This window comes from Lontra canadensis, unplaced genomic scaffold (genome assembly GCF_010015895.1).
Source record: "Lontra canadensis isolate GAN:19392208 unplaced genomic scaffold, GSC_riverotter_1.0 scaffold45, whole genome shotgun sequence".
NCBI classification, from domain to species: Eukaryota; Metazoa; Chordata; class Mammalia; order Carnivora; family Mustelidae; genus Lontra; species Lontra canadensis.
Window position 1 is genome coordinate 8,620,725 of NW_022631039.1, and position 27,503 is coordinate 8,648,227.

At 57.5% G+C, this 27,503-nt stretch overlaps 4 protein-coding genes across 12 annotated transcripts; 2 read left to right on the top strand and 2 right to left on the bottom strand.

Annotated features, from left to right (window-relative positions):
- The first annotated feature begins 9 nt into the window (after positions 1–9).
- TAF6 (TATA-box binding protein associated factor 6) lies at positions 10–8,692 on the top strand. Of its 4 annotated transcripts, none has more exons than XM_032872592.1 (15): positions 10–122; positions 3,732–3,947; positions 4,052–4,138; positions 4,286–4,439; positions 4,616–4,672; positions 4,775–4,894; positions 5,111–5,256; positions 5,351–5,428; positions 5,515–5,616; positions 5,725–5,907; positions 6,544–6,618; positions 6,742–6,867; positions 7,375–7,548; positions 7,790–7,987; positions 8,223–8,603. In XM_032872592.1, the coding sequence occupies exons 2-15, from the start codon at positions 3,792–3,794 to the stop codon at positions 8,601–8,603; spliced, it is 2,037 nt and encodes a 678-aa protein (XP_032728483.1). In that variant the 5' UTR covers positions 10–122; positions 3,732–3,791. The 4 variants fall into 4 exon arrangements, with proteins under 4 accessions (XP_032728483.1, XP_032728482.1, XP_032728481.1 ...); XM_032872591.1 differs by having other exon boundaries at positions 80–101; XM_032872590.1 differs by lacking the exon at positions 10–122 and adding an exon at positions 141–228.
- Positions 8,693–8,702: 10 nt separating this feature from the next.
- Positions 8,703–12,566, bottom strand: AP4M1 (adaptor related protein complex 4 subunit mu 1). 2 transcript variants are annotated; one of them, XM_032872599.1, is made up of 15 exons: positions 12,406–12,566; positions 12,216–12,304; positions 11,767–11,873; positions 11,585–11,681; positions 11,341–11,451; positions 11,176–11,256; positions 10,905–10,967; positions 10,731–10,797; positions 10,572–10,625; positions 10,329–10,435; positions 10,133–10,227; positions 9,821–9,865; positions 9,560–9,610; positions 9,317–9,428; positions 8,703–9,179 (listed from the first exon to the last, which is right to left on the bottom strand). In XM_032872599.1, exons 1-15 carry the CDS (start codon positions 12,461–12,463, stop codon positions 8,958–8,960), a joined length of 1,359 nt encoding a protein of 452 aa, XP_032728490.1. In that variant the 5' UTR covers positions 12,464–12,566; the 3' UTR covers positions 8,703–8,957. The 2 variants fall into 2 exon arrangements, with proteins under 2 accessions (XP_032728490.1, XP_032728491.1); XM_032872600.1 differs by lacking the exon at positions 11,767–11,873 and having other exon boundaries at positions 12,406–12,520.
- A 216-nt stretch (positions 12,567–12,782) lies between these two features.
- Positions 12,783–19,944, top strand: MCM7 (minichromosome maintenance complex component 7). 5 transcript variants are annotated; one of them, XM_032872593.1, is made up of 15 exons: positions 12,783–12,918; positions 14,109–14,188; positions 14,477–14,641; positions 14,807–14,931; positions 15,006–15,186; positions 15,489–15,626; positions 15,896–16,045; positions 16,196–16,310; positions 16,399–16,530; positions 16,773–16,856; positions 17,115–17,508; positions 17,775–17,858; positions 18,425–18,593; positions 19,359–19,468; positions 19,582–19,944. In XM_032872593.1, exons 1-15 carry the CDS (start codon positions 12,888–12,890, stop codon positions 19,781–19,783), a joined length of 2,160 nt encoding a protein of 719 aa, XP_032728484.1. In that variant the 5' UTR covers positions 12,783–12,887; the 3' UTR covers positions 19,784–19,944. The 5 variants fall into 5 exon arrangements, with proteins under 5 accessions (XP_032728484.1, XP_032728488.1, XP_032728489.1 ...); XM_032872597.1 differs by lacking the exon at positions 12,783–12,918 and adding an exon at positions 13,455–13,823; XM_032872598.1 differs by lacking the exon at positions 12,783–12,918 and adding an exon at positions 13,578–13,817.
- Positions 19,945–20,789: 845 nt separating this feature from the next.
- On the bottom strand, positions 20,790–23,501 carry COPS6 (COP9 signalosome subunit 6). Its single transcript, XM_032872602.1, has 10 exons — positions 23,363–23,501; positions 23,016–23,141; positions 22,676–22,807; positions 22,254–22,342; positions 22,101–22,163; positions 21,743–21,790; positions 21,552–21,666; positions 21,367–21,459; positions 21,159–21,259; positions 20,790–21,051 (listed from the first exon to the last, which is right to left on the bottom strand). The coding sequence occupies exons 1-10, from the start codon at positions 23,484–23,486 to the stop codon at positions 20,911–20,913; spliced, it is 1,032 nt and encodes a 343-aa protein (XP_032728493.1). The 5' UTR covers positions 23,487–23,501; the 3' UTR covers positions 20,790–20,910.
- Positions 23,502–27,503: the final 4,002 nt, after the last annotated feature.

Below are 27,503 nucleotides of genomic sequence, written 5' to 3' on the forward strand. Positions count from 1 at the left end.
GAGACTCATTCCGGCTCGGGGAAGGGACAGTGACTGCCTCTCCGTCTCTGCCAGGACCTGCTCCCGGGAGGGGGCGGGGCCAACATGGCGCCGAGCGCCGGGTGAGCGGCGCTTTGGCGGCGGTGAGAGACTTTTTCTGCGTGGGGCGTTCGGCTGGCGGGGGCGGGTTTGAGTGCCACCCGGGACTAGGCCCTTTGAGGGGTCTATGTGGGAGCCTGGAGGAGGACGGTGGGTTGTGTGTCCGCGCGCGTGCGGACTCTCTGCGTGTGTGTTTGCACTGGAGGATGTTGAGGGGATAGGGTGGGCTCTCAGCACCTTCTTCCACGCTGTACCCCATTGCTCGAGGAGCTTCGACTCGCGTCCTTGGTGGGGAAGCCACTACCCACATCCAGTTCAAGTTAACCCTCTTCTGTGAAGCTTTCCTGTCGGCTCCACTGACCCGAGGGGCTCCTGAGGTCGTAGCGTGTTTTGTGAGCTGTTACTGGCAGAGGGTACGGAGGGTATTGAAGGCTTAGTAAGAGTTCACCAGTGACCTCTGGGATACGACAGCGTCTTATATACCTGGCGCCAGGCGTAGAGTATGCGTGGAATAAATGTGTTCCCTGAACATAAGGCAGCAGTGGAGGAGGAGACCAAATTCTCTTTCGCCCCCGTGCTCACCCCTCCAGCACGCCCCCATCAACACCCCGCAGTCAGTCCTAAACACTTTTGATTGACAGTAGTCTTCCTAGTGCCAACTAAAAGCGAGCCACTTTCCTTTTGGCCACAAAGCAGGTTCCAAGCTGGGACCTGTATCTTGTTCATCTTGACAATCGTGGTACCGTGTATTTATTGAACACCTACATCTCGAAGGCTTATAATTCACGGATTTATTCAACAAATGATTTACTGAGTACAGATGCTCAGGTACCCGTGTAGGATCTTGTAATATACATCGGTGAGCATAACAGATTTTTGTCCACACAGTTGGGGGGGGGGGGTTTGGAAAGGGAAGGTGTGGTGGTGATAAACAATTAGAAATGATACAGTATCTATTAGTAGACGTTAAATACCTTGAAGGGGAAAACCAGAGTGGGATTGGAGTGCGGTGCTGAATAGGGTGATGGGAATAGGTAGCCAAGCTGGCATCTGGGGAAGAGCATTCGAGGCAGAAGGAAAAGAGCAAAGGTCATAAAGCAAGAGCTTACCTGGGAGGTTTGAATAGTAGTAAGACATTGAGGCTGGAACAAGATGGAAGAAGGAAGGAAAGCAGACCAGAGATGTAGGGAGAGGGCAAATTATGAAGGGTCTTATAGACTGTAATTAGAATTTTGGATTTTACTCTGTGGGACATGGGGAACCCTTACAGCGTTTTGAGCAGAGAAATGGTGTAGTCTGACTTATATTTTGACAGAATTGCTCTGGCCGCTGTGTTGGGAATAGATGTGGGGAGCAAGGATGGAAGCAGGAAGACCTTGTCAGGAGACTGTTAAAGTTAGCCAGGCAAGAGATGACGGCGACTTGGCCATGCAGTGGGAGTGGAGAATCAGGTTGGGTCACCTGGCCGATTTGATGTGAGGGCTTACGTAAAGAGTGAGTGCCTGGATAGATGGCATTGCCATGAAGATGAAGAAAAACGAAGCAGATGGGGAGGGAGATTTAGTTGTAGAAGAGATTTTAAGTCGAGAGCTTGATACAAAAATCCGATGTTAGGAAAGAACATTCTTGGCTGAGGATATAAACTTGGCCGCTGTCAGCCTATTATCAGTACTAAAAATTGAGGGTAGTTGACATCACCAAAGGAGCATGTGTAGCTACAGAAGAAAACCAAAGACTGAGCCTAGGATGCTCCAGCATTAGGCAGATGAGAAGAGGAAAAACTGGTCAAGGAAACTAAGAGGGGGTGGCCAGTGGGGTAGGAGGAAAGCCAGAAGGCAGTGGAGTAAGGAATTTTCAGGAGGGAGTAGTCAGCTATAGTGTGTGCTGTTCGCAAGTCAGTATGATGAGGAGGGAGAGTGGACCTTGGATTCAACAATGTGGAGTCATCAGTGACCTTGATGAGTGGTTTCGGGGACCTGGTGGTGTCCAAAGCCTGCTTGGAGTAGGTGCAGGAGAAGAGAGGAGAGGAATTAGAAAGTTAAGATAACTCAGGGAGTTTGGTTGCAAGGAGGAGCTGAAAACCGGGGTATATATTGGAGAGAAAGTAGAATGAAAAAAATATTGTTTTATATTTGTAATTGTGAAATACACAAAAGCTCACCATTCTAAACCAACTCAAGTATACAGTGTAGTGGGATTAAGTATGTTCACATCATTATACAACTGTCACACCATCCATCCTTCCAAAATTCTTCATGTTGTAAAGCTGGAACTCAGTTGCCATCAAACACTGACTCCCCATTCTTCCCTGCCCTACCCATGGCAACCCAATTCCACTTGCGGAGTCTGTGAATTTGACTCCTCTAAGAACCTCATGTAAGTGGAATCATACATCATCTGTCCTTTTGTGGCTGCCTGATTATACTCACCATCGTGTCCTCAGGGTTCATCCGTGGTATGGCACAGGTCCGAATCTCCTTCCTTTATAAGGCTGAAAACTATTCCATTGCATGGATAGACCACCGTTTTGTTTTCTTAAGATGGGAGGAATAACCACATTTTGTAGGCTGGCAGGAATGACTGATTGGGTAGGTTGAAAACTTGGTGGTGATGCCGGAAGGAAGCAGTGTTGGGAGTTGGTGAGGGGCCCAAGCAGCTTCTCTTAACAGGTCGGGGACACCTGGGTGGTTAAGCGTCCAACTTCTTTTTTTTTTTTTTTTTTCCTTTAAGATTATTTATTTATTTATTAATTCGAGAGAGTGCATAAGCAGAGGGAGAAGCAGACTCCCTACTAAGCAGGAATCCCAGACGTGAGGCTTAATCCCAGGACCCTGGGATCAATGACCTGAACTGAAGGCAGATGCTTAGCGACTGAGCCACCCAGGCACCCCAAGCACCCAGCTCTTGATTTCAGCCCGGGTCTTGATCTCAGGGTCGTGAGTTCAAGCCCTGTAATGGGCTCTGTGCTGGATGTGGAGCCTACTTAAATATTTAAAGTAGCAGGTGGGGAGGCAGAGGATGTGGGCGCCGGTGCTGTTAGGTCGGTAGATGTCGTGGGAATCTGTGGAGGTCTCTTCTGATGGCCTGAAGGAGGAGGAGAGGAGGTGTCACATGGGACAGAGGGAAACTGAGTGCACAGAGGTGTAGCAGAGGAAGAGTGATTGTCCGGCAGCATGAGGGGGTTCGTTTGAAGTTCACGCCATGAGTTTAAAGTAAGACCTGGTCGGGATGGCTGTGTGTGTTCTTGTCACGCTCAGTTGTATGGGTGTATGGGCTCAGAGCGGGAGCGTCGTATCTGTTACTGCGTGTGTGTCAAGCACGAATAATGGTGCAAGAAGGGGCAGGAGAGGCGCAGGTGTACACAAAACCGCCTCAGGAAACCAGGCCCGTTCCGCATCCCAAATACGGGGAAGAAATCCAGAGCTGGGAGAATGCCAGTAATTTGCCCAAATAACCCAGCTAGGGAATCGAGGGCCAGGATTTCCACCGAGGCCACGTCTGTTCACCGTGCTGCACTCGCCCGGCACCAGGCACAGGATCGGAGCTCAGTACACTGTGTGCCACTGCGGATTGCTACCTGCTTCTGTTACCCTTGGTGCAGACTTATTTATTTATTTTTTTAATCTCTTCTGCCCGCCCCATCCACCTGCCAGGGTCTCCATCTCTCCACCCTGGGGTGTCACTCTTTGGGGGAGGGAAGGCGGGGCTCCAGAATGGCCGAGGAGAAGAAGCTGAAACTCAGCAACACGGTGCTGCCCTCAGAGTCGATGAAGGTGGTGGCCGAGTCCATGGGGATCGCCCAGATTCAGGAGGAGACCTGCCAGCTGCTGACCGATGAGGTCAGCTACCGCATCAAGGAGATTGCCCAGGTAACCTGACCCGTCCGCCCAGCCGTGCATCGTGTCAAGGCCACGCGGCCCAGGACCCTTCTTCAAGCTGGCAGGCTGCTATCGGTCTGTCTCCCACCCCCCAGGATGCCTTGAAGTTCATGCACATGGGGAAGCGGCAGAAACTCACCACCAGTGACATTGACTACGCGCTGAAGCTAAAGAATGTCGAGGTGATCGGGACACCATAGGGTTGAGGCAGGCACGGGGGCGGGGGGCAGCAGCAGGGTGGTGGGACCCGTCCTCCCAGGTGCTGCATTTGCCTTCAGCCATGTCTCCTCGGGCTCCCTTCTTATCCCGGTGTCTCTCTCCTCCTATAGCCACTCTACGGCTTCCACGCTCAGGAGTTCATTCCTTTCCGTTTCGCCTCTGGCGGGGGCCGGGAGCTTTACTTCTACGAGGAGAAGGAGGTTGATCTGAGCGACATCATCAATACCCCTCTGCCCCGGGTGCCCCTGGACGTCTGCCTCAAAGGTCAGGGGCGGGGAGAGCAAGGTGGTGGGGAGGAGGGAAAGGGGGTAGGGGTCGCAAGTGGAGAAGCCCGCTGCGTGAGATGGCTGGTGACTTGCAGGAAGTGGGAGCAGCACAGGGGGGCTCCTTAGTGTCCGCGTCCAGCCCGCAGTTCAACTTGACGCCTTCTTTCCTCGCAGCTCATTGGCTGAGTATTGAAGGCTGCCAGCCGGCCATTCCAGAAAATCCACCCCCAGGTAACCTTGTCCAGAGCCCACCCCCTCTATCTCACCTCCCCTCTCCTTCCTTTCCAACCCCTGCCACTCTTGTCACCCCTGCTGTGACTGCTTTGCCACCAGCTCCCAAAGAACAGCAGAAGGCTGAGGCCACGGAACCCCTAAAGTCAGCAAAGCCAGGCCAGGAAGAAGATGGGCCCTTGAAAGGCAAAGGTCAAGGGGCTGCTCCAGCCGACGGCAAAGGTCAGTACTGCTAGGCCAGGCCTCCCCTGGCTCCCGCGCCAGAGCCAGATGGTGAGCTGTGAGGCGGCTGAGGGCTGGGCAGGGGGCGAGACCTGTGGCGAGGGAGCCCTGAAAGGAGCCGGGCCCAGGTCTCACTGGGTGGGGAGCACAGGTTTGTCTTGTCCAAGGCCTCTCCGGGAGCTTTTGTTTCCAAACCTGTCTTCCCGATTCACCCAGGGAAGGAGAAGAAGGCACCACCCCTGCTGGAGGGCGCCCCTCTGCGGCTGAAGCCTCGCAGTATCCACGAGCTGTCGGTGGAGCAGCAGCTGTACTACAAGGAGATCACCGAGGCCTGCGTGGGCTCCTGTGAGGCCAAGAGAGCGGTGAGGCCCCACTGCCCCCGCCCCCGGGGCCCTTCCGCCCCAAAGCCCCGCGGATCCCTGCCCGCCGCCCCCCACTCACGCCCTTCCCCCGCAGGAGGCTCTGCAGAGCATTGCGACGGACCCGGGGCTCTATCAGATGCTGCCACGATTCAGCACCTTCATCTCGGAGGGGGTGAGCGCAGGCAGACGGCCGGGCGGAGAGGCGGCGCTGGGGGAGCTCACCCGAGGGCCTCACTTTCCTGTCACGTCTCCCCACAGGTCCGTGTGAACGTGGTGCAGAACAACCTGGCCCTGCTCATCTACCTGATGCGCATGGTGAAGGCGCTGATGGACAACCCCACGCTGTACCTGGAGAAATACGTGAGCCGCCCTGCCCGCCCCCCGTCGCCCCGCCAGGGTCGGGACACCTCGCCGCGGCCAGCGAGAAGCCGTTTGTCTGAATCCGCCAGCTCGCGCCTTCTTCCTTAGGTGCACGAGTTGATTCCGGCTGTGATGACATGCATTGTGAGCAGACAGCTGTGCCTACGGCCAGATGTGGACAATCACTGGGCCCTCCGGGACTTTGCTGCCCGCCTCGTGGCCCAGATCTGCAAGCATTTCAGCACGACCACTAACAACATCCAGTCCCGGATCACCAAGACCTTCACCAAGGTGAGCAAGAAAGAGGAGCGTGGGGGCGCCTGGGCGGCTCTTGATTTCAGCTCAGGTCGTGATCTCGGTCGTGGAATTGAGCTCTGGTGGCCCGCACTCAGCAGGGAGTCTGCCTGAGAGTCTCTCTCCATCTGCCTCTGCCTACCACCTCCCCCTCAAATTAGTAAATAAATCTTAAAGAATGAGGAGTGTAAACAGTTTCACCTCTCCAACCCAGGTTGGTGACCAGGACAAAGGTCTTCAGCCAAGCCAGAGGCCAGTCAGTGTGGAGCGAGGAAAGGACACTGAAAACACAGGGCAGAGGGGTAGGGCCTCGAACTCGGGCCTTCTCTGTAATGCCTTAATGATCCACAATAAAAGCGTGTTCATGACACTCGGTCCTCAATAGTCTCTCAGGCCCCCCCCCTTTTTAAAAGATTTTATTTATTTATTTGACACAGATCACAAGTAGGCAGAGAGGCAGGCAGAGAGAGAGGAAGAAGCAGGCTCCCCGCTGAGCAGAGAGCCCAGTGCGGGGCTCAATCCCAGGATCCTGGGATCATGACCTGAGCTAAAGGCAAAGGCTTTAACCCACTGAACCACCCAGGCGCCTCCTTGCAGGCCCCTTGACCCAGGTTTCTCTTCCTTCCCCAACAGAGCTGGGTGGACGAGAAGACTCCGTGGACCACGCGTTACGGCTCCATCGCTGGCCTGGCAGAGCTGGGACACGATGTGAGGCCCCGGGAGTGGGGGGGGGAACATGGGGGAAAGGAGCTATCCTGGGTCCTAGTGGGCAAGAGCCCCACCTGGGAGACCCCGTGGTGACCCAGGTTCCTGGCTTCACCTTTCCAACAGGTGATTAAGACTCTGATTCTGCCACGGCTGCAGCAGGAGGGGGAGCGGATCCGCAGTGTCCTGGACGGCCCTGTGCTGAGCAACATTGACCGCATCGGAGCTGACCACGTGCAGAGCCTCCTCCTGGTGACCAGAGCCCCCATCCCTGCCTTGCCTGCCTTCTTCGCTCTTCTATCCACCCCCCCAACACTATCTTCAGCCGGGGCTGGCTTTTATTCCCTCGTCCCGTCCTTGCCTCATATATTCAGAGCCCAGTACTGTTGTGCAGATGGAGACCAAGGCGCTGAGAGGTTAAGTAAGAAATAAGAGATCGTAACTCTCAGCCCAGGACGTCCCCTAGTCGGGACTGCCCAGGGCTTCTGCATCACTGCGCTCCGTTCCGTGTAAGGCCTCACCCTATGGACCAACCACCCCTTAGAAATCACCAGTGTATTCAGCAAGCCGCCCAGTCACACCAGTGGGTGCTTGTTCTCTTCTGAAGAAAAGCCAGTGGCCCTCACACACATGGTGACCCCAGCAGTCCGGCCTGCTCCAGCAGCATATTGAAATACAGGTGTCTCCTCCTCACCCCTTCCCTGTCCCACTTCCTGACGGGCCCGCCCTCCACCTACTGGCTTTTTGCTTTCCCTGCAGAAACACTGTGCCCCTGTGCTGGCAAAGCTGCGCCTGCCACCTGACAATCAGGATGCTTATCGGGCAGAATTTGGGTCCCTCGGACCCCTCCTCTGCTCCCATGTTGTCAAGGCCCGGGCCCAGGCCGCCCTGCAGGCTCAGCAGGTCAACAGGACCACTCTGACCATCACTCAGGTCTGTGATGGCAGCGGTCGGGGGTCGGGGGTTGGTGAAGAAACACGTGGAGGGCAGCACTCACACAGACTTGAGCTTGCTTTTGGAAAACACAGGGCCTCTGAGAGAATAGTGTTGGGGGGAGTCTGGGCCCCCTTCGTGGAGGATTCCCCAACCCCAGGGATACCCGCCAAGGAGCAGCAACAGGGGCCCTTCCTTTTCTTAGACGTTGACGTTTTCTTCCCGCTTCTTCTTCCTGCAGCCCCGGCCCACGCTGACCCTCTCACAGGCCCCTCAGCCTGGCCCTCGCACCCCTGGCTTGCTGAAGGTCCCAGGCTCCATCGCACTGCCGGTGCAGACGTTGGTGTCCGCGCGAGCTACTGCCCCGCCTCAGCCGTCCCCTCCTCCGACCAAGTTTATTGTAATGTCGTCCTCCTCCAGCGCCTCCTCCACCCAACAGGTACTGGGAGCCATGTGGGACCAGGGGGGAGAGGGGGAGAGCATGACCAGGGTTACCTCCAAGTACCTTGGGGGCCCCAGAGTAGAGCCCAGTTCCCTCTGGGCCCAAAGACGAGAGCAGGAAGGGGCACTCTGAGGAGGTCCACGAGGCCACGGCCGCTCGTCCTGAGCAGCGCTCTCGGGCTGGCAGCAGCCTCCAGGTTCCCCCAGGCAGCGCCTTTCCTTCCTTCCCCCAGGTCCTGTCCCTCAGCACTTCAGCCCCTGGCTCAGGCTCCACCACTACCTCTCCGGTCACCACCACAGTCCCCAGCGTGCAGCCCATCGTCAAGCTGGTCTCCACTGCCACCACCGCACCCCCCAGCACTGCTCCGTCCGGGCCCGGCAGCGTCCAGAAGTACATCGTGGTCTCTCTCCCCACTACAGGGGAGGGCAAAGGAGGCCCTGCCTCCCACCCTTCTCCAGCTCCTCCCCCATCCTCAGCCCCCTCCCCGCTTGGGGGCAGTGCCCTGTGTGGGGGGAAACAGGAAGCTGGGGATAGCCCCCCTCCGGCTCCAGGGACTCCGAAAGCTAACGGCTCCCAGCCCCCTGGGTCTGGCTCCCCTCAGCCTGCGCCTTAATGCTGTTGCACATCTGCCAACTTTCTTCTGTCCTCAACTCTCTCTCTCATGCGCGCGTGTGGGGTCGAAGGAAGTAATAGTTTGCTTCCTCCGTGTTACTTTTTTTTTTTTTTTAGATATTGTACAGCCAGTTCCTCAGAATAAAAGTCTGATTTGTAAGTTCTGATCTACCTCGGCCCTTCCTGTGTCAGGTACCACGGGAAGGTGGAGCCTGCCGACCCGGCCTCGTCTCCGGGCCTCTCAGGACTCTCCAGCCAGATCCACAGCCACGGGCCCAAGGTGGAAAAGACAGGGTCGTCCTCTCCAGCTCCCCAGACGACCACCTTTGCTGCCTGTGTCCTGGTCTGGGGAGCCTCAGATCCGGATGACGTAGGCATCGCTGTGGCTCAGGTGTCGCACCCACTTGTGGGGGTTGGCGTTGCCGCAGGGTCTGAACGCCAGCCTGAGGAAGCGAACCTGGAGGCCGGAGCACGTGTGCCGGGGAAGTTCAAACGAGAGGCTGGCAGGGCCCAGACCCAGAGGGGCCGAGGTGGAGGGTCCTTGACCGGGAGGCCCCGGGAGGCCTGGAACATCCATCTGTAAGGAACAGAGACTGGGAAGGAGTGCTGAGGCCTGGAGAGGATGGAAAGCAGGGAGGCCCACCGCGTGAGGAGGGACAGGCTGGGGCTAAATGTGCAGGCGGAGGAGAGGATCAGAGAGTCAGCAGCTTGTACCTGGAAAAGGCCTGACAGCTGGGAGCCGCCCTGGACCCGAGGCAGGTGCCAGTGAAGGGCGCCCTCCCCCAGCTCTGCCTTCTGCTCGGGGCCGCTCAGCTCCTGAGACAGGCTGGAATTTGGAGAAACGCTGGGCTCAGTCCCTGCCTTCCCGGGGCAGGCCAGTTCCACCCTTCCCGGGGCCACCCTCTCGTCCAGGGAAGCGGGTGCAACTGCCCGAGCCCCCGCGGCTCACCCACTAACCTGACCACCCCTCGTGGCAGGGGAAGGTGCAGCCTGACATTGAGAGCTTGGCTGCAAAGGAAAAAGGAAGAGTCAGCCCCGTTCTTCATTAACATCACAGCTAGGGATCAGCACCAGTGCTACCCCGTCCCCTTCCCGAGCCCTCCGGCCTCTAACTGAACGGGATTCTGAAGCTGGCGGATGCATCTGAAGGCAGAGCAGTAGGTATGTGGGCCCTGTGTCCTTCCCCACAGAAGGAGCTTGGCTAATCCCCGCCTGTACCTTTTTGGGGGCAGGTCGCATCGTAACTTCAGGTAAACCTGGAGCCTGGGTGGAAGGGCATGGTGGTGTTACTGGCAGCTCACATCCTCCCTCTCACCCCCCTGCCCCCCACAACCCCGGGGCCTCCATGCATGGCTGCTGGTGGGTCGTGCCCCAAGCCACCGATCCACTAAGGGCTGAATCCACGTTGGGCGGAGGGTGTCTTTTTCTGACGTATATCCTGTTACCACCACTCCTCCATAATGAGTTTTGGGAACATCTTTGTATTAGCTTAGACTTCAGAAAAGTTCCAGAACAGGGAAATGGTCTCACCTGCCTGAGCCTCGGTCCCACTGCACAGAGGGAAAGAGCCGGAAGGGGAGCGGGGAGGGGAGGTCATCTGAGAGTTGGTACCGCATCACAGTCAGCTGGGACCAGACAAGAACAGAGATCAGTTTGGTCTCCTCAGCCCTGAACTGCCTCCCTTCCCCATAGTGGATGGAACATGCTAGGCCAGCCCGATCCTCACCTCGCCCTGAGGGGGCTGTAGGCGCAGAATTCGATGAGACTCAAACTCTTCCAGAAGCACTGAGCTGTGAAACGAGACCTCATCCACCCGGATCCCCGGTCCGTAACCTGGAAGGAGAGAGAGTCTCTTGGAACCCACGTGTGGGAGAGGAGAGCAGCTGGGGAGAGCTGGGCGAGAACGTGTCTCTGTCCCACGCCGCTTCTGGCTGGTGATGCGGGAGCGAGAGACCTACTTTCTTCTCACCTCTCAGTTCTGACTTCCCCACACAAAATTCTTCTGTCAGACCAATGCGCATTTCTGTCAGAGAAAAGGATGTCAGAAAAGGCTGCCAGTTACCACCGTACACAGCACCAAGGAGCCTGTCCCAGACCCCACCCTGGGCCAAGCTTGCACGCTTCTCACCAGAGCCACTGGGAAGAAAGCTCTTGAGCCGGATCTCTCCCTGCACGTCTACCTTCAGCAGTGAGCCCTAAGAATGGCAGAGAGCTCAACGCCCAGAGGCGACACTCCCCAATGCCCCATACATTTTCCAAATGCCGTCTGTCCTCAGCTTCAGGGTTGGGGGCCCAAACTTACATTAGAGGCTATGAGCACGGACAACCTCTCGACCACATCCAAAAATACTTCGTTCTTTTGGCTCTGAGGAAGAGAGATTTGGATGCTTGGAGGCTGAACGGCCTGTGTCCTCAAGTGGACAGGCAGAAAGAACAGGGCAGTGGAGGCTAGAACCCTGGGGTGGGGACACGGGGGTAAGGGAAGAGATAATCCACACCTAGCAATGCGAGGATCTCCACCTCTGGCGTCCCAGGAAAAAATCAGGGTCTGAACCCATCACACCTGTCCTCACCTGGTCAGAGCGGCTGGCCAGGACGGGGCGGCTGGCTGCACTGCTGGGGGCCACTTTGCTCTGCTGCGTCTCGGCCCCGAACTGGAAAGCACCCAAAGCAACAATCTTCAGGTTTGACGCCATCCACCAGCCCTCCTCCTCCTCCTCCTCCTCTCCTTGACTAACCAAGCCAACACTGCTGAGGTCAAAGAGGCTGAAGGGCTTGCTGACCACAGCCTCTGTCTGGATGAAGTTTCGCAGCATCTCCGTGGACGTGGTCTGCACGTAGCCATAGTCCTGCGGGCGGAGGAAGGACAGTCGTTGGGTGATCAGCGGAGGAACGGGGTGAGAACGAATGCACTCAGCCTCCCCATCACAGCACACATCAGCAGGGCATGGAGTGCCACGGGGGAGACCCCCCGGCCCTCACCAGCACTTCATCCAGGAGTTCGTAGACAAGAGCCACGTTGCGGGAGATGCTCCCCTCATTCAAGGAGCCACAGTAATCGCCCAGGAGAGTGGCCAACCTGAGAAAACAGGACGCACGGAGTGTGTGCATATCCTCTTGCGCGTGCGTACCCGCGCCCAGGTGCCCGGCCCTGCCCTCCTCACCGGGAGAGCAGCTCTAGGAGGCTGAAGGGAGAAATGTTTTCTGAAGTCGTGGCCACCAAATAGAGGCCGCTGTGTCTGATGTGAATGAAATGACGGTCATCGTGGTGCTGAGGCAGAGGCGGAGAAGAGAGCGTCAGGGAGAGAACTGTGCGAAGGGCCCGCGAGACTTTCTAGCGGTGGGCCTTGGGGTGAGCCAGGGACACCCCCACCCCCGCCCGGGGCCCAGCTGCTTATGTGTCAGCGGAGGGAGTCCCCAGCACCTACTCCGGAGTGGCGGAGCTGCGCCCGTATAGCGTTAGCGCTCCAGAAACTGTCGCTCGGATTATTGGGCAGAATGTACCCCTCCCCCCCACCAAGCACAAGCTCTCAGGGAAACAGCCCCGGGAGGAAGGAGGCGCCCCCCACTCCCAGCTCGCCGGGAGCCTACCCCACGCCCCGCCACTGGTTACCATGACAACCGGGGACTCATCTCCGGACAGTCCCGTCAGCTTCCGGTAGAAGAGCTCGGCCACATCCCGACCGCCACTGTCCCCGCGGACTGACCGGATGGAAGGACAGCTAAGGAGTCAGCGACACAGGCTGGCTCTGGGGCGCTACTCCCACCCAGGCCCCTCCTCCCGCCCCGCAGGTCAAGGATACAATCCTTGTAGATGAGCGGGTCCCCTTTGGAAGACAGAATGAAGAACTGAGAGATCATGGCGGTTCCGGAGAGTAGGCAAGGAGACAGCGAAAGTTGGGCCTGCCCCGCCCTGCGGCCCCGGAACAAAAGGACGCGAGGAGGCTGGCCCTTTAAGAGCGATCTCTCCTCGGCCGGTGCCAGCTCGGACCGCGGGAAACCCGGTGCCCGCCCCGCCCCGTCCCGCCTTTTCCTCCCGGTGCCCGCGATTCTGCCCCGTCACTCAGTCCACGCTCGCCCGGTAATTGGCCGAGGCTGGGGCCTGCGGGCGAGTGGGAGGGGCGAAGAGCCTCCTCTCCGATAGGCCTGCTCGCAGCGGCGCCGGTCACGTGGGGCGCGACGTTTCGCGCCAATTTCGGTTGGTCTTGAGTAGCCCGCCGCGCGGACGCTTTCTGCAGTCCCAGGAGTGAGAACCTTGAACTCGCCAACTGCTGCCGCACGGGCAATGGCAGTTAAGGACTACGTGCTCGAGAAAGGTGAGGGTGTGCAAACTTGGGAGGAGCGTCCTGCGCAGGAAGCCTTCCGGCCAACACCTGTTGGTGTGAACCGGCATCCTGGGGGTCTGGGGTCGGCGCGCGAGGCCAGAGGCAGGGTCGGGAGGCGGCGGGGCGAGGCAGACGGTGCCTGGGAGGCGCGCGGGCCTTCGAGGTCGGAGAAGAGTCGATCATCTTGTTTGGGGAAGGAGTGGGGGTTCGCGGGGTGTGGGGGATCTGATAGCCGGGCTGGGGGCTCCAGAGGAGAGGGTCGCGTCCAGGAGAAACCAAGAGCTCAGGAGACCCTGTCCAAGGGCCCTGCGTCCCCAGGGCCGGGCTCCCGGGGTTCGCTTTTCTCCGCGCCCTTAAGCATTCGGAGCGCCCGCGTCCTTCAGAGACGCGCCGGAGTCCCGGGGGCGGGCGGGCCCGGGCCGCTGCGCGTCGGGATTGGCCACTTTAGGCCAACCTCCAAGCGGAAGTGAAGGCGGGCGGAAGTTGCGCGACGTCGCTGGAGGGAGTGTCGTGTGTAAACAGTGTCCTTCCGCGCGGCGGCCCTGGAGAGAGCGGCTCGGGGCGGGGGCGTGCCTGGAACTGGGGGGCTTCGCGGGAGCCCAGGGGAGGAGGTGGTGCGGCGACACGGCGTGGCCTTTGACGAGCCGGCCAATCGCCGGACGGGCTCCCGCCTTGGGCGGAGGAATCCCGGGCTGTGAGGCGGCTGCATCTGGGCCCATGTGCTTCTTTGTTTACTAAGAGCGGAAGCAGTGGCGGGAGAGGGGGTGGGGTGGAGCACGGGCCTAGTGGAGAGGTTGAGGAGCCCGAAAGAAAAGGGGGACTCTTAGGCGTGGAAGAAAAGCTGAGAACCTTGAGCTCGGAGTGTGTGGCGGGGTGTGGGAGCCCTTTGGGAAAGGGTACTGAGAATTTTAACTAAGAGCCTGGAATTCCCTGGGGGCGGGCGGAGGTTGTTGGGTAACGCTCTAACTGCCCGGGGCCCCTTCTTCCGTAGGTAAGAACGGACTTGTAAGAAGGAGTTCTGGCCTACTGGGGGAGAATTACAAAGGCTTTCTTCGATGTTCATGTAAACTGATTACTTCATACATTTTGTAAGCGAAGCGAGTTTTTTAGGTTTGCGTCAAGGGGTTTTTTGGCAAAGTATCTGAAAGACTGATTCTGGTGATTTTACATTTTTCTTCCAGAAAAGGTTAAGAAATTCCTACAGGAGTTTTACCAGGATGATGAATTTGGCAAGAAACAGTTCAAATATGGGAACCAGTTGGTAAGTTTAAGACGAAGCGGTGGGAATGGGTGTTTGCTTAAGGAGTTGTAAGAGGTGTTCTGGTTAATTTCCTTAAGTATATGTTGTAAGTGATCTCTGGAGTATTCTATTTAATACTTACTAAGTGGGTGTAGTTGTACATGTTTAAAGATCAGAGTGTACTTTACGAGTTAGGATGTCTTTGGGGGTGCTGAGAAGGGAGTATTGCTAGGTCTTTCCCCGCTATGGTAGGTGGACATTGCCAGGCCCGGTAAAGCGTGGCTCTGTTGCTGTCTCTTCTTGCCGCAGGTTCGACTGGCTCATCGGGAGCAAGTGGCAATGTACGTAGACCTAGACGATGTAGCTGAGGATGACCCTGAGTTGGTGGACTCAATCTGTGAGAACACCAGGCGCTATGTAAGGCTCTTCGCCGACGCTGTGCAGGAGCTCCTTCCTCAGTACAAGGAGAGGGAGGTGAGTGGTTGCAGAAAACCGCAGGGCGAGGAACAGGTTGCTTTTGGGACGCTTCTCAGATACTGGTGATTTTTTTGCTGGCAGAAAGAGAACAGTCAATTCTGCCTCGTGCCCTTCATGGTCTTTGCTTACCTCATCCAGCTCGTTTTTCTCGTCTTTCTTTAGGTAGTAAACAAAGATGTTTTGGATGTTTACATCGAGCACCGGCTGATGATGGAGCAGCGTAGCCGTGACCCTGGGGCAGCCCGAAGCCCGCAAAACCAGTACCCCCCTGAGCTCATGCGCAGATTGTGAGTGGTCTCCGTGGGGGAGGCTGTGGGAATTTGTTCTCCAGGACGTTAATGTGACCATTTTCTACACTTAGCGAGCTGTACTTTCAAGGTCCAAGCAGTAACAAGCCTCGTGTGATCCGGGAAGTGCGGGCTGACTCTGTGGGGAAATTGGTCACTGTGCGTGGAATTGTCACTCGTGTCTCTGAAGTCAAACCCAGAATGGTGGTGGCCACTTACACTTGTGACCAGTGTGGGGCGGAGACTTACCAGCCGGTATGTATAGAGCAAGGAATAGAAACACATTTAATTGTTGGTGATTTTGCCCAGAATTAGTTTGTGTGCTGGTATTTATTTGTCGTTTATTGTATTCTGTAAAACGTGATTGTGTTCATTTGCCGGTCTTTTTCTGGTCTGTAGTGGTCATTTCATCTGTTTTGTGTTCTTTGTTCCTATCATCATTTCGCTCAGGACAGGTCAAGACATCCTTCACCATTTGTGGTGTGTGCTGTGAGGAGGAAGTGTTCGCTCCGGTGACTGACTTCGTTTCCTTCTGCTTTTCCTTTCTTACATCCCAGATCCAGTCCCCTACTTTCATGCCTCTGATCATGTGCCCGAGCCAAGAGTGCCAGACCAACCGCTCAGGAGGGCGGCTGTATCTGCAGACGCGCGGCTCCAAGTTCATCAAATTCCAGGAGATGAAGATGCAGGAACATGTGAGTTTGGGGTACGGGGCCCGGGAAAGGGGAGTTGAGATGTCCACTCAGGTTCCGCAGCCACTCGCAGAGCGGAGGGAAGAAAAGACAGAGAGGCTGAGGTAGAGGGGTGACCTAGAGCAGGAGGGAGATTTGGCAAAGATGATCTCGGGGTCCCTTCTCTTGGCTCCTCAGGCTGAGAAGCGCGGTGGGATGTGTAGGCCCAGAAGATGAGGGCCTCGTCGGCTTCATGTACCTTCCTCCTTGCCCACGGGCTTTCTCCCCTATAGAGTGACCAAGTGCCTGTGGGAAACATCCCTCGGAGCATCACCGTGCTGGTAGAAGGTGAGAACACGAGGCTCGCCCAGCCCGGGGACCACGTCAGTGTCACTGGCATCTTCTTGCCGATCCTGCGCACTGGGTTCCGACAGGTCGTACAGGTAGGAAAGGGGCTTGAAAGGAGGAAAGATGTGCTTTTCTTTGCCTCCACTCTGGCCACCCCGCCCACCCCGAGAGAACCGTCAGTGGCAAAGCAGCACGAAGGCCAGTGAAACGGCTTTCATCCGTGTCCTGGCGTTTTCCTGCCCAAGGGTCTCCTCTCTGAAACCTACCTGGAGGCCCATCGGGTCGTGAAGATGAACAAGAGCGATGACGACGAGGCTGTGGCTGGAGAGCTAAGTGCAGAGGAGCTGAGGCACATTGCAGGTGAGGGGCCTGGGGGAGCCTGGGAACGGGATTTTCTTTCTGGTTCCTCCCACCACCCCCCCAGCAAGTACTCTGAACTTTCCCACAGAGGAGGATTTCTATGAGAAGCTGGCAGCCTCCATCGCCCCAGAGATCTACGGGCACGAAGACGTGAAAAAGGCTCTGCTGCTTCTGCTGGTGGGAGGGGTCGACCAGTCTCCTCGGGGCATGAAGATCAGGGGTAAGGCCGGGCGGAGGGAAAGCGGGGACAGGGAAGGTGGGAGGGAGCCAGAATGTCAAGGGCCAGCGTCCTGTGACAAGTCAAATCTGGGACCTCTGTGTCACAGAATGAGAGAGCACGCGGGCTCCGTGGGCACGGGGACATGAGAAGGAGCGCTGGCCGTCGGGGAGCATTCGGGAGTATGTGTTGTCGGGCAGCGCGCTGGAGAGAAGGGGTCAGCTGGAGTTCAACCCTTCTTCCAGGCAACATCAACATCTGCCTGATGGGGGATCCCGGTGTGGCCAAGTCTCAGCTCCTGTCTTACATTGATCGCCTGGCGCCCCGCAGTGAGTAACAACCCTGGGAGGGGTGAATGTACCAGACAGCGGGGCTGCGTGCTGTTCTGTTCCTTGGGGCTGGGGGAGGGGACGTGGTTCCAGAGCCAACACGCGATTTTCAGGGGCCTTGGGAAGGCCTGGACCTGGGGGGCCGGTAGAGCGGTTTCGCTGCGGGCCTCACCTCCATCCTGTTCTTGCTTCTTCCCTTGTTCTTTTCCTCTTCTTCAACGTGTCTGCTTTTTCCCTGTTCCTGATGCTGCCGTTTAGGCCAGTACACCACGGGCCGGGGCTCCTCGGGAGTGGGGCTCACAGCTGCTGTGCTCAGAGACTCGGTGACCGGAGAGCTGACCTTGGAGGGTGGGGCCCTCGTGCTGGCCGACCAGGGCGTGTGCTGCATCGACGAGTTTGACAAGATGGCTGAGGCCGACCGCACGGCCATCCACGAGGTCATGGAGCAGCAGACCATCTCCATTGCCAAGGCCGGCATTCTCACCACGCTCAACGCCCGCTGTTCCATCCTGGCTGCAGCCAACCCTGCCTACGGGCGCTACAACCCTCGTCGCAGCCTGGAGCAGAACATACAGCTTCCTGCTGCGCTGCTCTCCCGATTTGACCTCCTCTGGCTGATCCAGGATCGGCCTGACCGGGACAATGACTTACGGTAAGTGGAGCTCATCGCTCCAGGACACACGGCCCTAGTGCTCCGTAGGGAGGGAGAAGGTGTCCCTGCTTACGGGAGCTCTGGAGCTTTTCCCTCTTACATGGGAGCTAGTCCTCGGTTCTTCAGGGAGATAGGGAGTCGGGACTAAAGCCCCAGTGAGGATTCCACACTGTGAAGAGCTGGTGGGCTGAGCCGCGGGTAGAGGGACGGGGCACAGGGTATGTGGCCCCAAGGAGAACATGTCTGCTTGCCTCGGCTCTGCCCAGGTTGGCCCAGCACATCACCTACGTGCACCAGCACAGCCGCCAGCCCCCAGCCCAGTTTGAACCCTTGGACATGAAGCTGATGAGGTAGGACAGCTGGGGCAAGGCCGGCACGCCGGGCCTGTCACCCCACATGGCGGCAGTTTGGGCCGTGTGCGCGTCTCCTGAAACGGGGTGTTTCTCACGACCGCCCCGCTCCCCTCTGGGGCTGAGAGCAGGGAGTCTGTGCCCAACCCCACCCCACTGGCAGCCTCACAAGACCCAGCATCAGAACCTTTCTCGCCAGCTGCCTGTCTCCGGGTGGAGGCGGGTCCGGATTTCAGGAGTGGCTGGACACTGCTCCATGTAGTTGATGGGTTTGCTCTAAGGGGCCCCAGGAGCCCCCAGTTCTCCTTGTCCCTGTTCTCGTGTTCTGTTGCCGTAAACAAAGTACATTCAGGCCCCCGTCTTAGGTTTGGGGGAGGGGACTTGACCATCTTTTAGGACTGGTGGATTTTTTCTGTAAAATCCTATTTCTGAAAACTTCGAAATCATTTGGAAGGTGCCTTTGGGAGAACTCCAGTGATGCTCAAGCGAATTTGTTTTTTCTACTTGGGGGAGCAGGTGTTGCCTTCAGTGTAGAATTCTTGCTTTCCCACAAACCTCTTCCGCAGACGTTACATTGCCATGTGCCGGGAGAAGCAGCCCACGGTGCCGGAGTCTCTGGCCGACTACATCACGGCCGCATACGTGGAGATGAGGCGGGAGGCCTGGGCCAGCAAGGACGCCACCTACACTTCCGCCCGGACCCTGCTGGCCATCCTGCGGCTGTCCACGGCTCTGGTGAGCGCCCGGGCCCGCTCCGCCGACGGGGGGGCTGTTCCAACGTTCCCTGGGCAGCCACCACCCCCCCAGCACCCCGGCCCTGCTATACCCGCGGCGGCCTCCCTCCCGCTCAAGCCCTGCCGGTGCTAAAGTGCTGACAGTGCAGATAGCGGTCCTGCGGGCTACCGCACTGTGGGTACTTGCTGCTCCGGCAGGGCACGCACGGCGTCCCTGGAGGGAGAGGCCTGCCCCTGCTGCTCCAGCCTCACGGCAGGGGGAGGGGGTCGCCTGCGCTCCCCCGTGTCCTCCGTCCTTGCTAGAAACCTGCAGTTCTGTCTGCACACCTTGGACCTTAGTCCCGGGGGCTCCAAAGTGCTGTTCGTGCAGGTAGTGTGATTACCTGACCTACTGCTGAGCTAGCACTTCCCGAGCCCCGGGGACGCGACCTCTCTGCCAGCCGCCTTCCTGGCCGAGCTCCCCCTGCTCTGTCTGTCGTGGTGGGGAGCCCAGGGGTGCTCCGGCGGGTCCGGTCTCCCTCACAGGACAGCGGAAGCCCGGGACTGGCCAGCGTTGCAAGGCGGAGACTTGGGCAATTGCTGGACGCTGCCCGCGCATTGCACTTGTCTCGGTCTGACAGTGCCGGCCCCGCACTGCGGCTGCTGGGTGGGGGGCTCTCCTCGTCTTCGGGGCTGCCCTTCTTGAAGCTGGAGCGGGGTGGGGGGGCTCCCCTGAGGTGGTTCCCTCCCCTCCTCCTGTGCCCATCTCTCCCTCCCTTCCCCGCAGGCGCGGCTGCGGATGGTGGACACGGTGGAGAAAGAAGATGTGAACGAAGCCATCAGGCTCATGGAGATGTCCAAGGACTCGCTGCTGGGCGACAAGGGGCAGACGGCGAGGTGAGCCACACCAGGCCCCGCGCCTCACCTGCCCCGGCCGTGTGTGGCGGTGGCCTCGGCGCGAACACGGCCGACGGTCCTCTGACCTCTCACCGCCCTGCTGTTCCCTGCAGGACCCAGAGGCCCGCGGACGTGATATTTGCCACCGTCCGGGAGCTGGTCTCCGACGGCCGTAGCGTGCGCTTTGCAGAGGCGGAGCAGCGCTGCATCTCCCGGGGCTTCACCCCTGCCCAGTTCCAGGCGGCGCTCGATGAGTATGAGGAGTTGAACGTCTGGCAGGTTAATACCGCCCGGACACGGATCACTTTTGTCTGAGTCCATCCTGCTGGTGAGACTCTGCGTCCCGTGTGGTGACCCCGCCCCCCCCCCAAAGAGCCCATGGTGCCTTTGAGGGGAAAAGAGGACCCCCTGGTTTCTCCTGAACTGCATTTGTTTTATTCTTTTTGCTAATAAAGTGTTTGTAGGTTGCTTTATTCAGACAGGGTTTTAAGAATTTTCTAGATTCTTACCTTGTTCCCTTCATGCTTCTTACCCGGTTCACTCCATAAACTGACCGAGTAATGCACCCGCTCTACCTGCCAGGCACTGTTACTCCTTGCTGCGTCCCCAGCCTGTAAGTCCCGCTGTGCGGAGAGGACACGAAAGATTGGTCTCCAGTCCCTTTCCCAGTCCTACTGTGCCAGTATGAACTGCAAGGCTTCCAGGCAACTCCTCTCCTTGTCTACTTCCTGAAATACCTCAACGCTCAGACCTTCTGTTGCCAACTCTCCCTCTAAAGCTTTGTTCAGGGGTGAGGACAGGGAGCTGAAGGGTGGCACAGGGAGGTGGGACACCACGGACAGGTGATCACATGGACCAGTCCCCACATTCACACCTGGCTCTCTAGTATGGTGACTGGAGCCCCCCTGCCTGCTAGGGGCGAGGTGCCAACGTCAAATGTAGCGCAGTCATAAGCACTCTGAACGTTAGCACGTAGAGAAAACTTCCTCTTGGCAACAGACAGGGCCCATAAAGCTTTTGGGTTGTCCAAAAAAGACATTCACTTCGCTTGGAGAATCAGTCACTAGTCACGTGTATAGGGTTGGTCTCTGCACTGCTGTCCTAGGGAGACCTTAGGAAACAGCTCGCTTAGGCCGAAGCGGGCAGCCTTTGGCTCAATGTAGACTCCTTCACCTGACCAGACCTGGGGTCACCTCAAATGGCAGCGAGCTCCCCACCACTGCAGGCTGTCCTGCCTGAGCGGGGCTGGAACCAAGGCCCTTCCTTAAGATCCAAGTTGAGAAGGCTGCGTGGTGCCCAACAGAGAGGACAGAGCCACTGGAAGGGGTGCTGAGGGGCTGCTCCCCTTTTATTATCGACAGGAGGTTTTTCTAACGGGAGTGTGACACCCCTCCCCTGTGGGACCATTGTCCGACCTGTGTGTCGTCCCTTCAAATACCCTCTCAGAAGAAGAGCCCCCGCATCCGCCTGCCAATGCCTTGTCGATCGTAGAGGACGTTGAACTTGTTCACAAACTGGTTCATGGTGTTGCAGGTTTTGGTGATGGTGCCGAGGTAGGCCATGAGCCCCACGTCATTGCATTGCTGGAAGGAAAAGACCAGTTGTCCGGGGGACAGCAAACTGTCCAATGTCCTGCATACGGACATGATGTACAAAAGCCCCACCTCCCCAGCCTGGGTTTTATACTCACATCATAAAAGTCTGTCTTGAACTTGTCTGTGCTGAGCACTGGTAGGCAATGACACAGAGCATAGGCCTCCCGCAGGATCTCATGGTTGAAGGGGACCTCTCCTAAAGGCACAAAAGGACTGCGTTAATGTAGATGCTGTCATCTCCCCAGGAGGGAGAGGAAGTGATCTCCCAGGAGGGAGAGGAGTGCCAGGGAGACGCTGTCCTACCCGCTTCGGAGGCCTTGACATACTCCAAGATGAGCTTGACCCGGCTGTGCAGCATCTTAATGGCGCTGTGTTGCGCGATCAGGTGCTCGGCCACTGCAGGGAGACAGGAACAGGCCAACGTGTAAAATGAACGCGGCCAGACTTTTCAGCCCCACGGCCGAGGAAGCCCCTCCAGGCCTCCTTACCCGTGGAGTTCTCGCCACTGCCAGTGGCTGTCATTCGGGCTACGTGGTCAACACCAATGCGTTCAGCTTCCTCTGTGGCCAGAGTGTAGGTCAGTTCAGCAAACAGCATGGTGGCCTACGGGGCACAAAGGCAGAGTCAGAAGCAGGAAAGGCCCGGAGCAGGATCAGAGGGTTGAAGGGCAGGCCATTACCTCTCCATTGATTATATCGATGACAGACTCAAAAACGCTGACGGGAAGCTGTAAAGAAACAGCGGAGACGGCGAGTCATCAAGCGCCCCTGAGCTACTACAGGCCAAACGCTGGGCTTGGCTCTTCCACCGTAGACTTTTCCATCCAATCTTCCCAAAGACCCACTGAAGTAAGGATAATCCCCATCTCACACGTGAGGCAAAAAGCAGTTTAGAGGTTTAATGACTAACCCAAAGTCGCACAGCTGCTGAGTGGGAGAATTCCCCTCAGGTGAAGATTGAGCCTGACGGAGATGGGAAAGGAAGGACAGTGTGGGGGGAGGAGGCTACAACACAGGCACGGGGTCAGCATTACTCACATCTGTGTGCTTGGTCATAGGGTTCAACTTAAGAAAGAGTGGGCTCTCGATGATCTCGCACACCTGGAAGAGGGGATGGTGGGCACGAGTGTCAGGGCCCATCTTTCTCCCTCCCGCCACTCTCCCCCAGCACGCACGTGTGAGCACGTGTACCTGCTTGTGGACGTGGATGTCGGAGGGGTCAGGCGGCCCACCGGTGGTATACCAGCCCAGAAACTCCAGCTCCTTGAAAACCTGTTTGACTGGGGAGAAAGAACCAGAGCACAGGGTTATTTCTTTAAACCACCCTCCCGGAACTGGAAGCGCCTGGTATATTTTTGATCGACTTCTCCCCTCCCCACTCAACTCCTGGCTCAACTCACAATAATTAATCCCTTCTATCTTCTCTTGTCCTTTACTGCCATTTGGAGGGAATGCCTAAATGCATTCTCTTCCTGAGATCCTTCCCACCACTCTCACTCCCCCGCCCCTTCTTGTCCCATTCTATTTCTTCCCAACACACTGCATCTGCCCCACTCTGCCTTTGTTTCTTACTCCCACTCCTCCCTCCCCCTCCAAGCCTCTTCCCCTCTCACACTGCTCCTCCTTGGTGTAGTAATATTCCTTGTCAATGATAATCTTCTCCTCCACAGTGTGGGAGAGCAGCTCAAAGGAGTTCATCACCTCGATATTTCGGCCCTCCTGTTTCCCGATCAGAGCCCCGATCACTGCGGGGAGAGAACGACACGTGAGACATGAGGGTTAGGAATCTTGTCCCTCATCACTACAGCCCAAGGGTCGAGGTCAATGTGAGCCAAACGCTGGAGACACGGTGACCTGGGGGAGGGGCAACCGGACTCAGGAACGGAATGGGCCACGACCCCTATTTGGGGGAGGTGACCGAGAGGAGGTGGGAGAATTACGCCGAACACGCACCCTGCATAGGCCGCCCCTCCTGGGAGCGCATGCGAATCCAATGGTCTGAAATGTTGAGAATGACGAGAGGATGAAGAGCGACGGAGACGCTCCCCGTCACGCCGGAGGCCATCACGCTGGGAACTACTGAGGGTGGAGGAAAAGGAGGGCGAGTGAGCTTCGGCGCGGCACATTCTGCCCCAAGGCTGCGAGCGGGAGACGGCGGAGCCGGAGCCATACATCCCTCCCGCAAATTAGTCCAGGGGGAGGTATTGCCGTCCTGCCTGCTGACTCCTCCCGGGAGTCCAGGGGGGCCTTGTCGCTCCCCGAGGGGCGTCACCAGAGGAGGCCCCCGCGAGGCCCGTTACCTGCTGCATCCACCTCCATCCCGCTGCTCCCTCCAGTCCCGTTCGCAGCCGCCGCCATTTTCCCCGCGCCCGCCAGCCTCGGCCCCGCCCCCTCCCTGCCGGCTTCCGTAGGTCGGCGGCGCATGCTCAGTGGGCGCGGGGCCTCGGCGGGCGGAGCGTGCTGCCCCGAGGCCGCCCGACTCCGGAAGACCCGGTCCTGGTTGTCACTTGCAGCTGCGGAAGCCCTGGAACAAATTACTTAACCCTGACCCCTCCCAACCTTATCGTCCTCGCCATTAAAATTGGGATAAAACGGCCTAGTTCCTAAGGCTGTTGCGGGAGGAATGAAAAACCATGTGTTTGCCCTCAGGATGAAATCCAAGCCGCGAGCAAGGCCCTGCAGTATCCGGCCCCGCCTGCCCGCCGGCCTGTTCTCTGCTCTGCCCCGCCCCTTGGTCCTCCTGCTGCAGCCGCACGGGCTCTCGCGGCAGGTCCCTTCGCATGCCCCGCTCGCTCCCACGTGAGGGCCTCTGTGACCAACGCCACACCTGACACACAGGAACCCAAGGAGTTTTTCAGCGGATGGTTATTTTGAAGTGGTTTCACCCAGTGTCCTCCTCGCCCTCCAAATACCGTATTCCCCACAGGACTAGGGACATCCTCAGCACTCTAAGCCCTCCCGACCTCTCTGCCCTCCGTCTCCAGCAGCCTTTCAAAACTGGCTTCTGGCAAACCTCGCCCTCTCCAGACCTACCCCCACTCCAACACTCGAGCACGCTGAGGGCTGCATTTACCCCCCTTGCTGCCCCTACAGTTTGTCCCGCTGGCTCTTTTACTGTGTGTCTGTGCCACACCCCAAGTGAAAGCCCTCAGAAAGCAGGTGGACACCTGTGTCTCGACCCCGCAGAGCCCACCCCAGCGCCCACAGGCAGCAGGTACCCGGAGATGTGTGCTGCTTTATCACTTTCCTCATCTTCAAGTCCAGTCTTTTAGCAGCGTCTTCGAATCTCTCTTTGTCCCTCTGTTCCCTTTGTCACATCACCTTCGATAATAAAACCGCCTCCCTGCTTCCTTCCTGTAAAGACACCCTGCATTCCACGTAGTGCCCACTGGGATAACCCAGGATAATCTCCCCATCTGAAGATCCTTAACCTAATCATAAGTCCCTGACAATCTCCCAATCTGGAGATCTTAATTATAAATCCACAATAATCTCCCCATCTGAAGATCCATATTTTAATGAGATCTGCAAAATCTCTTTTCCCTGTAAAGTGACATTCACGGGTTCCAAGGATTGGGACCTGGCTGTCTTTGGGGGCCACTGTTCAGCCCTCCACAGCACACTGCGGGGGAGCTGGAGCGCATTGTCTTCGTGATCTAGCATTATGTGAGTCCATGAAGAGAATCCTGGTGGCTGAAGCAGAATTGAGTTGGAATTCGCTAAGCTCCCTTTTGGCTGGGCTGTACCCAGAGGATTGGAATTCCCTAGGCTCCCTTTTGGCTACCACCAGGCTGGCCCCGGGGTAGCCATGCAGTGGGGGACGGGGGGGGAGGGAGACAAGTGTCAAACCAAGGAATGGTCAGGACAGAATCTTTAATTTTCAAAACAAGTCTAGAAAGCCTTCCTTTCATCCTGATATTTACCCAAGAGATGGCTGAGCAGGAGATGAACACTTTCAGGGAATGGCCACATTTAGCAACCAGGATCTCTTATTAGGTCTGTGGGCCAGGAGGAGGTAAGGGAGGTCGGGATGATCTGGAGGAGGCCGTTCCAGCCCTTGGAACTCAGATGCTGAGGATGGTAGGGACTGTAGGATGTCCATGCAACACCTTGACTACTGACCCATTGTTGGGTAGCTTTTGTGAGATAAAGCTTCATGCACCCCAATGTCAGACTGTAGATGGTCTGCAAAACCTAAAACATGACACGGTTTAGTTTCAAGGGCCATAATGGTGTGGCCTAAGTCAGGGGATCAGACTAGAACAGGGACATCAGCACCAAGAAAGACCCGAGACGGTGTCGAAGGTTCAGTGGAATTGGTTTAGGTGTGGGCGGGAGCTTCTGGCCAGTACAGGCTTGATCAGCATCTGAAAAGTGCCAGTCTTACCAGAGACCAGGTCCCCACCATGGGCAAGCACACGAGTGACTCGACTGTCAGATCTAAGGTGTGTTCAGTGCTCCCAAAGCACATGCTTTTCATCTTCTCTGTCAGCTTCAAGTGGCCAAGCAAGCAGCCAGCCATTGGCTGACAGCCCAAGTCAGCGAAACGTCACCAGGCTCCTCGTGGGGAGTGCTGGCCAGATGTATGATGAGAATAGCTTTGAGTTCTGCCCACTGAGCAGAGCTGTGACATTGGCTTTCAGTTTTGGGCAGCTGGCCCTGAAGCTGGGCAGCAGCAGCTTCCCAGTGGACCCCATCAGGGCTCACCCCATCAGGCTTCATCAGGAGCCATCAGGGAACCAAGCCCAGGCATTCAGGGGAGACTCTGAGACCTCCAGTCCCTACTGATCCACGTCTCGGGTTCAAGTTCCTTACAAAGCAGTAGTGCCACTTCATGTAAGACCCCTCCGGGAGCACACGGACTGTGCCCTTAAATATACCACTCCTGTCTCACCAGTGAGGTCTGCTAGGCTCTGCCGATCTTGCCATCCATCAGCTTTGACTTGATTCACCCCAAAATGGGAGTACTGTGTTGGAGAATTACCAAGTCCCCTGGGTCTGGAGTCCTTCAGGAGCAGGTGTGTCCCTAACTGTGTCCCGCAGGTGGCGCTGTTGCACCGACACTGATGGTGCCTCCGAGGCAAGCTGTGATTTCCCTTCCTCCTCCTCTGCTTAGCCATCTGCGGGTCCCACTGTCCCCCACCACCACCACCACCCCCCGCCCCCGCAGCACACAGCAGGTTCTGAATGGGAAAAGCCCCTCTAAATCTTAAGGGGCTGGAAAATTGCGAGCAAATCCCCCTCCAGTTCCCACTTACGTCTTTAGGTGTAGAAGCATCAGAGACATCGGGCCCCACGCAAGATCACTTGGGCTTGGCTTCTCCACAGCAAACCCTGTCCAGACCCTGCAGCTGGATTCAGGCATGTCTTCCCCTACAGGAACAAGGACCAAGGAATTTAACCCGTTTGTCAGGGGTTACAAGAACAACCAGCGGGAGACCACACTAATCCTCCAGACCAGACAGCTAGGGCAGGGCCTGGTGGAGGCCCCTCAGGGAAAACTGAACCCTCAGGCTATTTTGTTTTGTTTTTAACTTTATTTATTTATTTGACAGAGAGAGAAAGATCATAAGTAGGCAAAGAGGCAGGCAGAGAGAGGGGGAAGCAGGCTCCCTGCTGAGCAGAGAGCCCTATGCGGGGCTCGAAGCAGGGCTCGATTCCAGGACCCCGAGACCATGACCTGAGCCGAAGGCAGAGGCTTAACCCACTGAACCACCCAGGCGCCCCCTCAGGCTGGTTTTTTGACTTTGGCCTCAAGCTCTGGCGTCAGCAGCCACAATTCGTACTGCCTCTGCCCTAGGGTGGGGGTGGGGGTACCTCCTGGCTCTCTGTGACAGGCTCTCTCCCCAAGTTTAGTTTAGGAGGGCTGCCTTCCCTCAGAGGCCTGAGGCAGATTGCAAGGGGCACCTTGGCTCCTGAAGTAGCTGCTGGAGCGGGTTACCAGCTGCCACAACCACACTCCCAGCATGGCTTTGGGAATAATATAGCTCATGCACTTGGCGTTCCCTCTGGGAGAGATTTGACCATGCTTCTCAGGTCATGCTTACCTCAGGCTGCAGCCCCAACCCTACAGGACGATTGACCTGGCAGCTGCCCCATCTCCACAGCTTCAGGGCCGTCCAGACGGGGATGGAGAGAGTGAAAAAGAACTTTAACCCATTTGGTTCACTGAGAGATACACTGTAGAGAGGGCCGCTGGCCTGTGCTTGTCCCCAGGCCAGCCCAGGAGCCAGGGCGGCCCTCCTCCACTCCAGCCTCCCGCTCAGGAACCCCCACCACTGGCGGGGGGGCAGTTTCCTCTGATTGCCCGGCTCCTCCTGTCCAACATCCCAGGGCAGGGCCCAAGAGAAGCATCTGACTACTGCGGAGTCCCGGGCACATGGGGACAGAGCAGGCCAAAGCGATGGAGAGGGACAGACAGGACGTCTGGACATCCTTCCG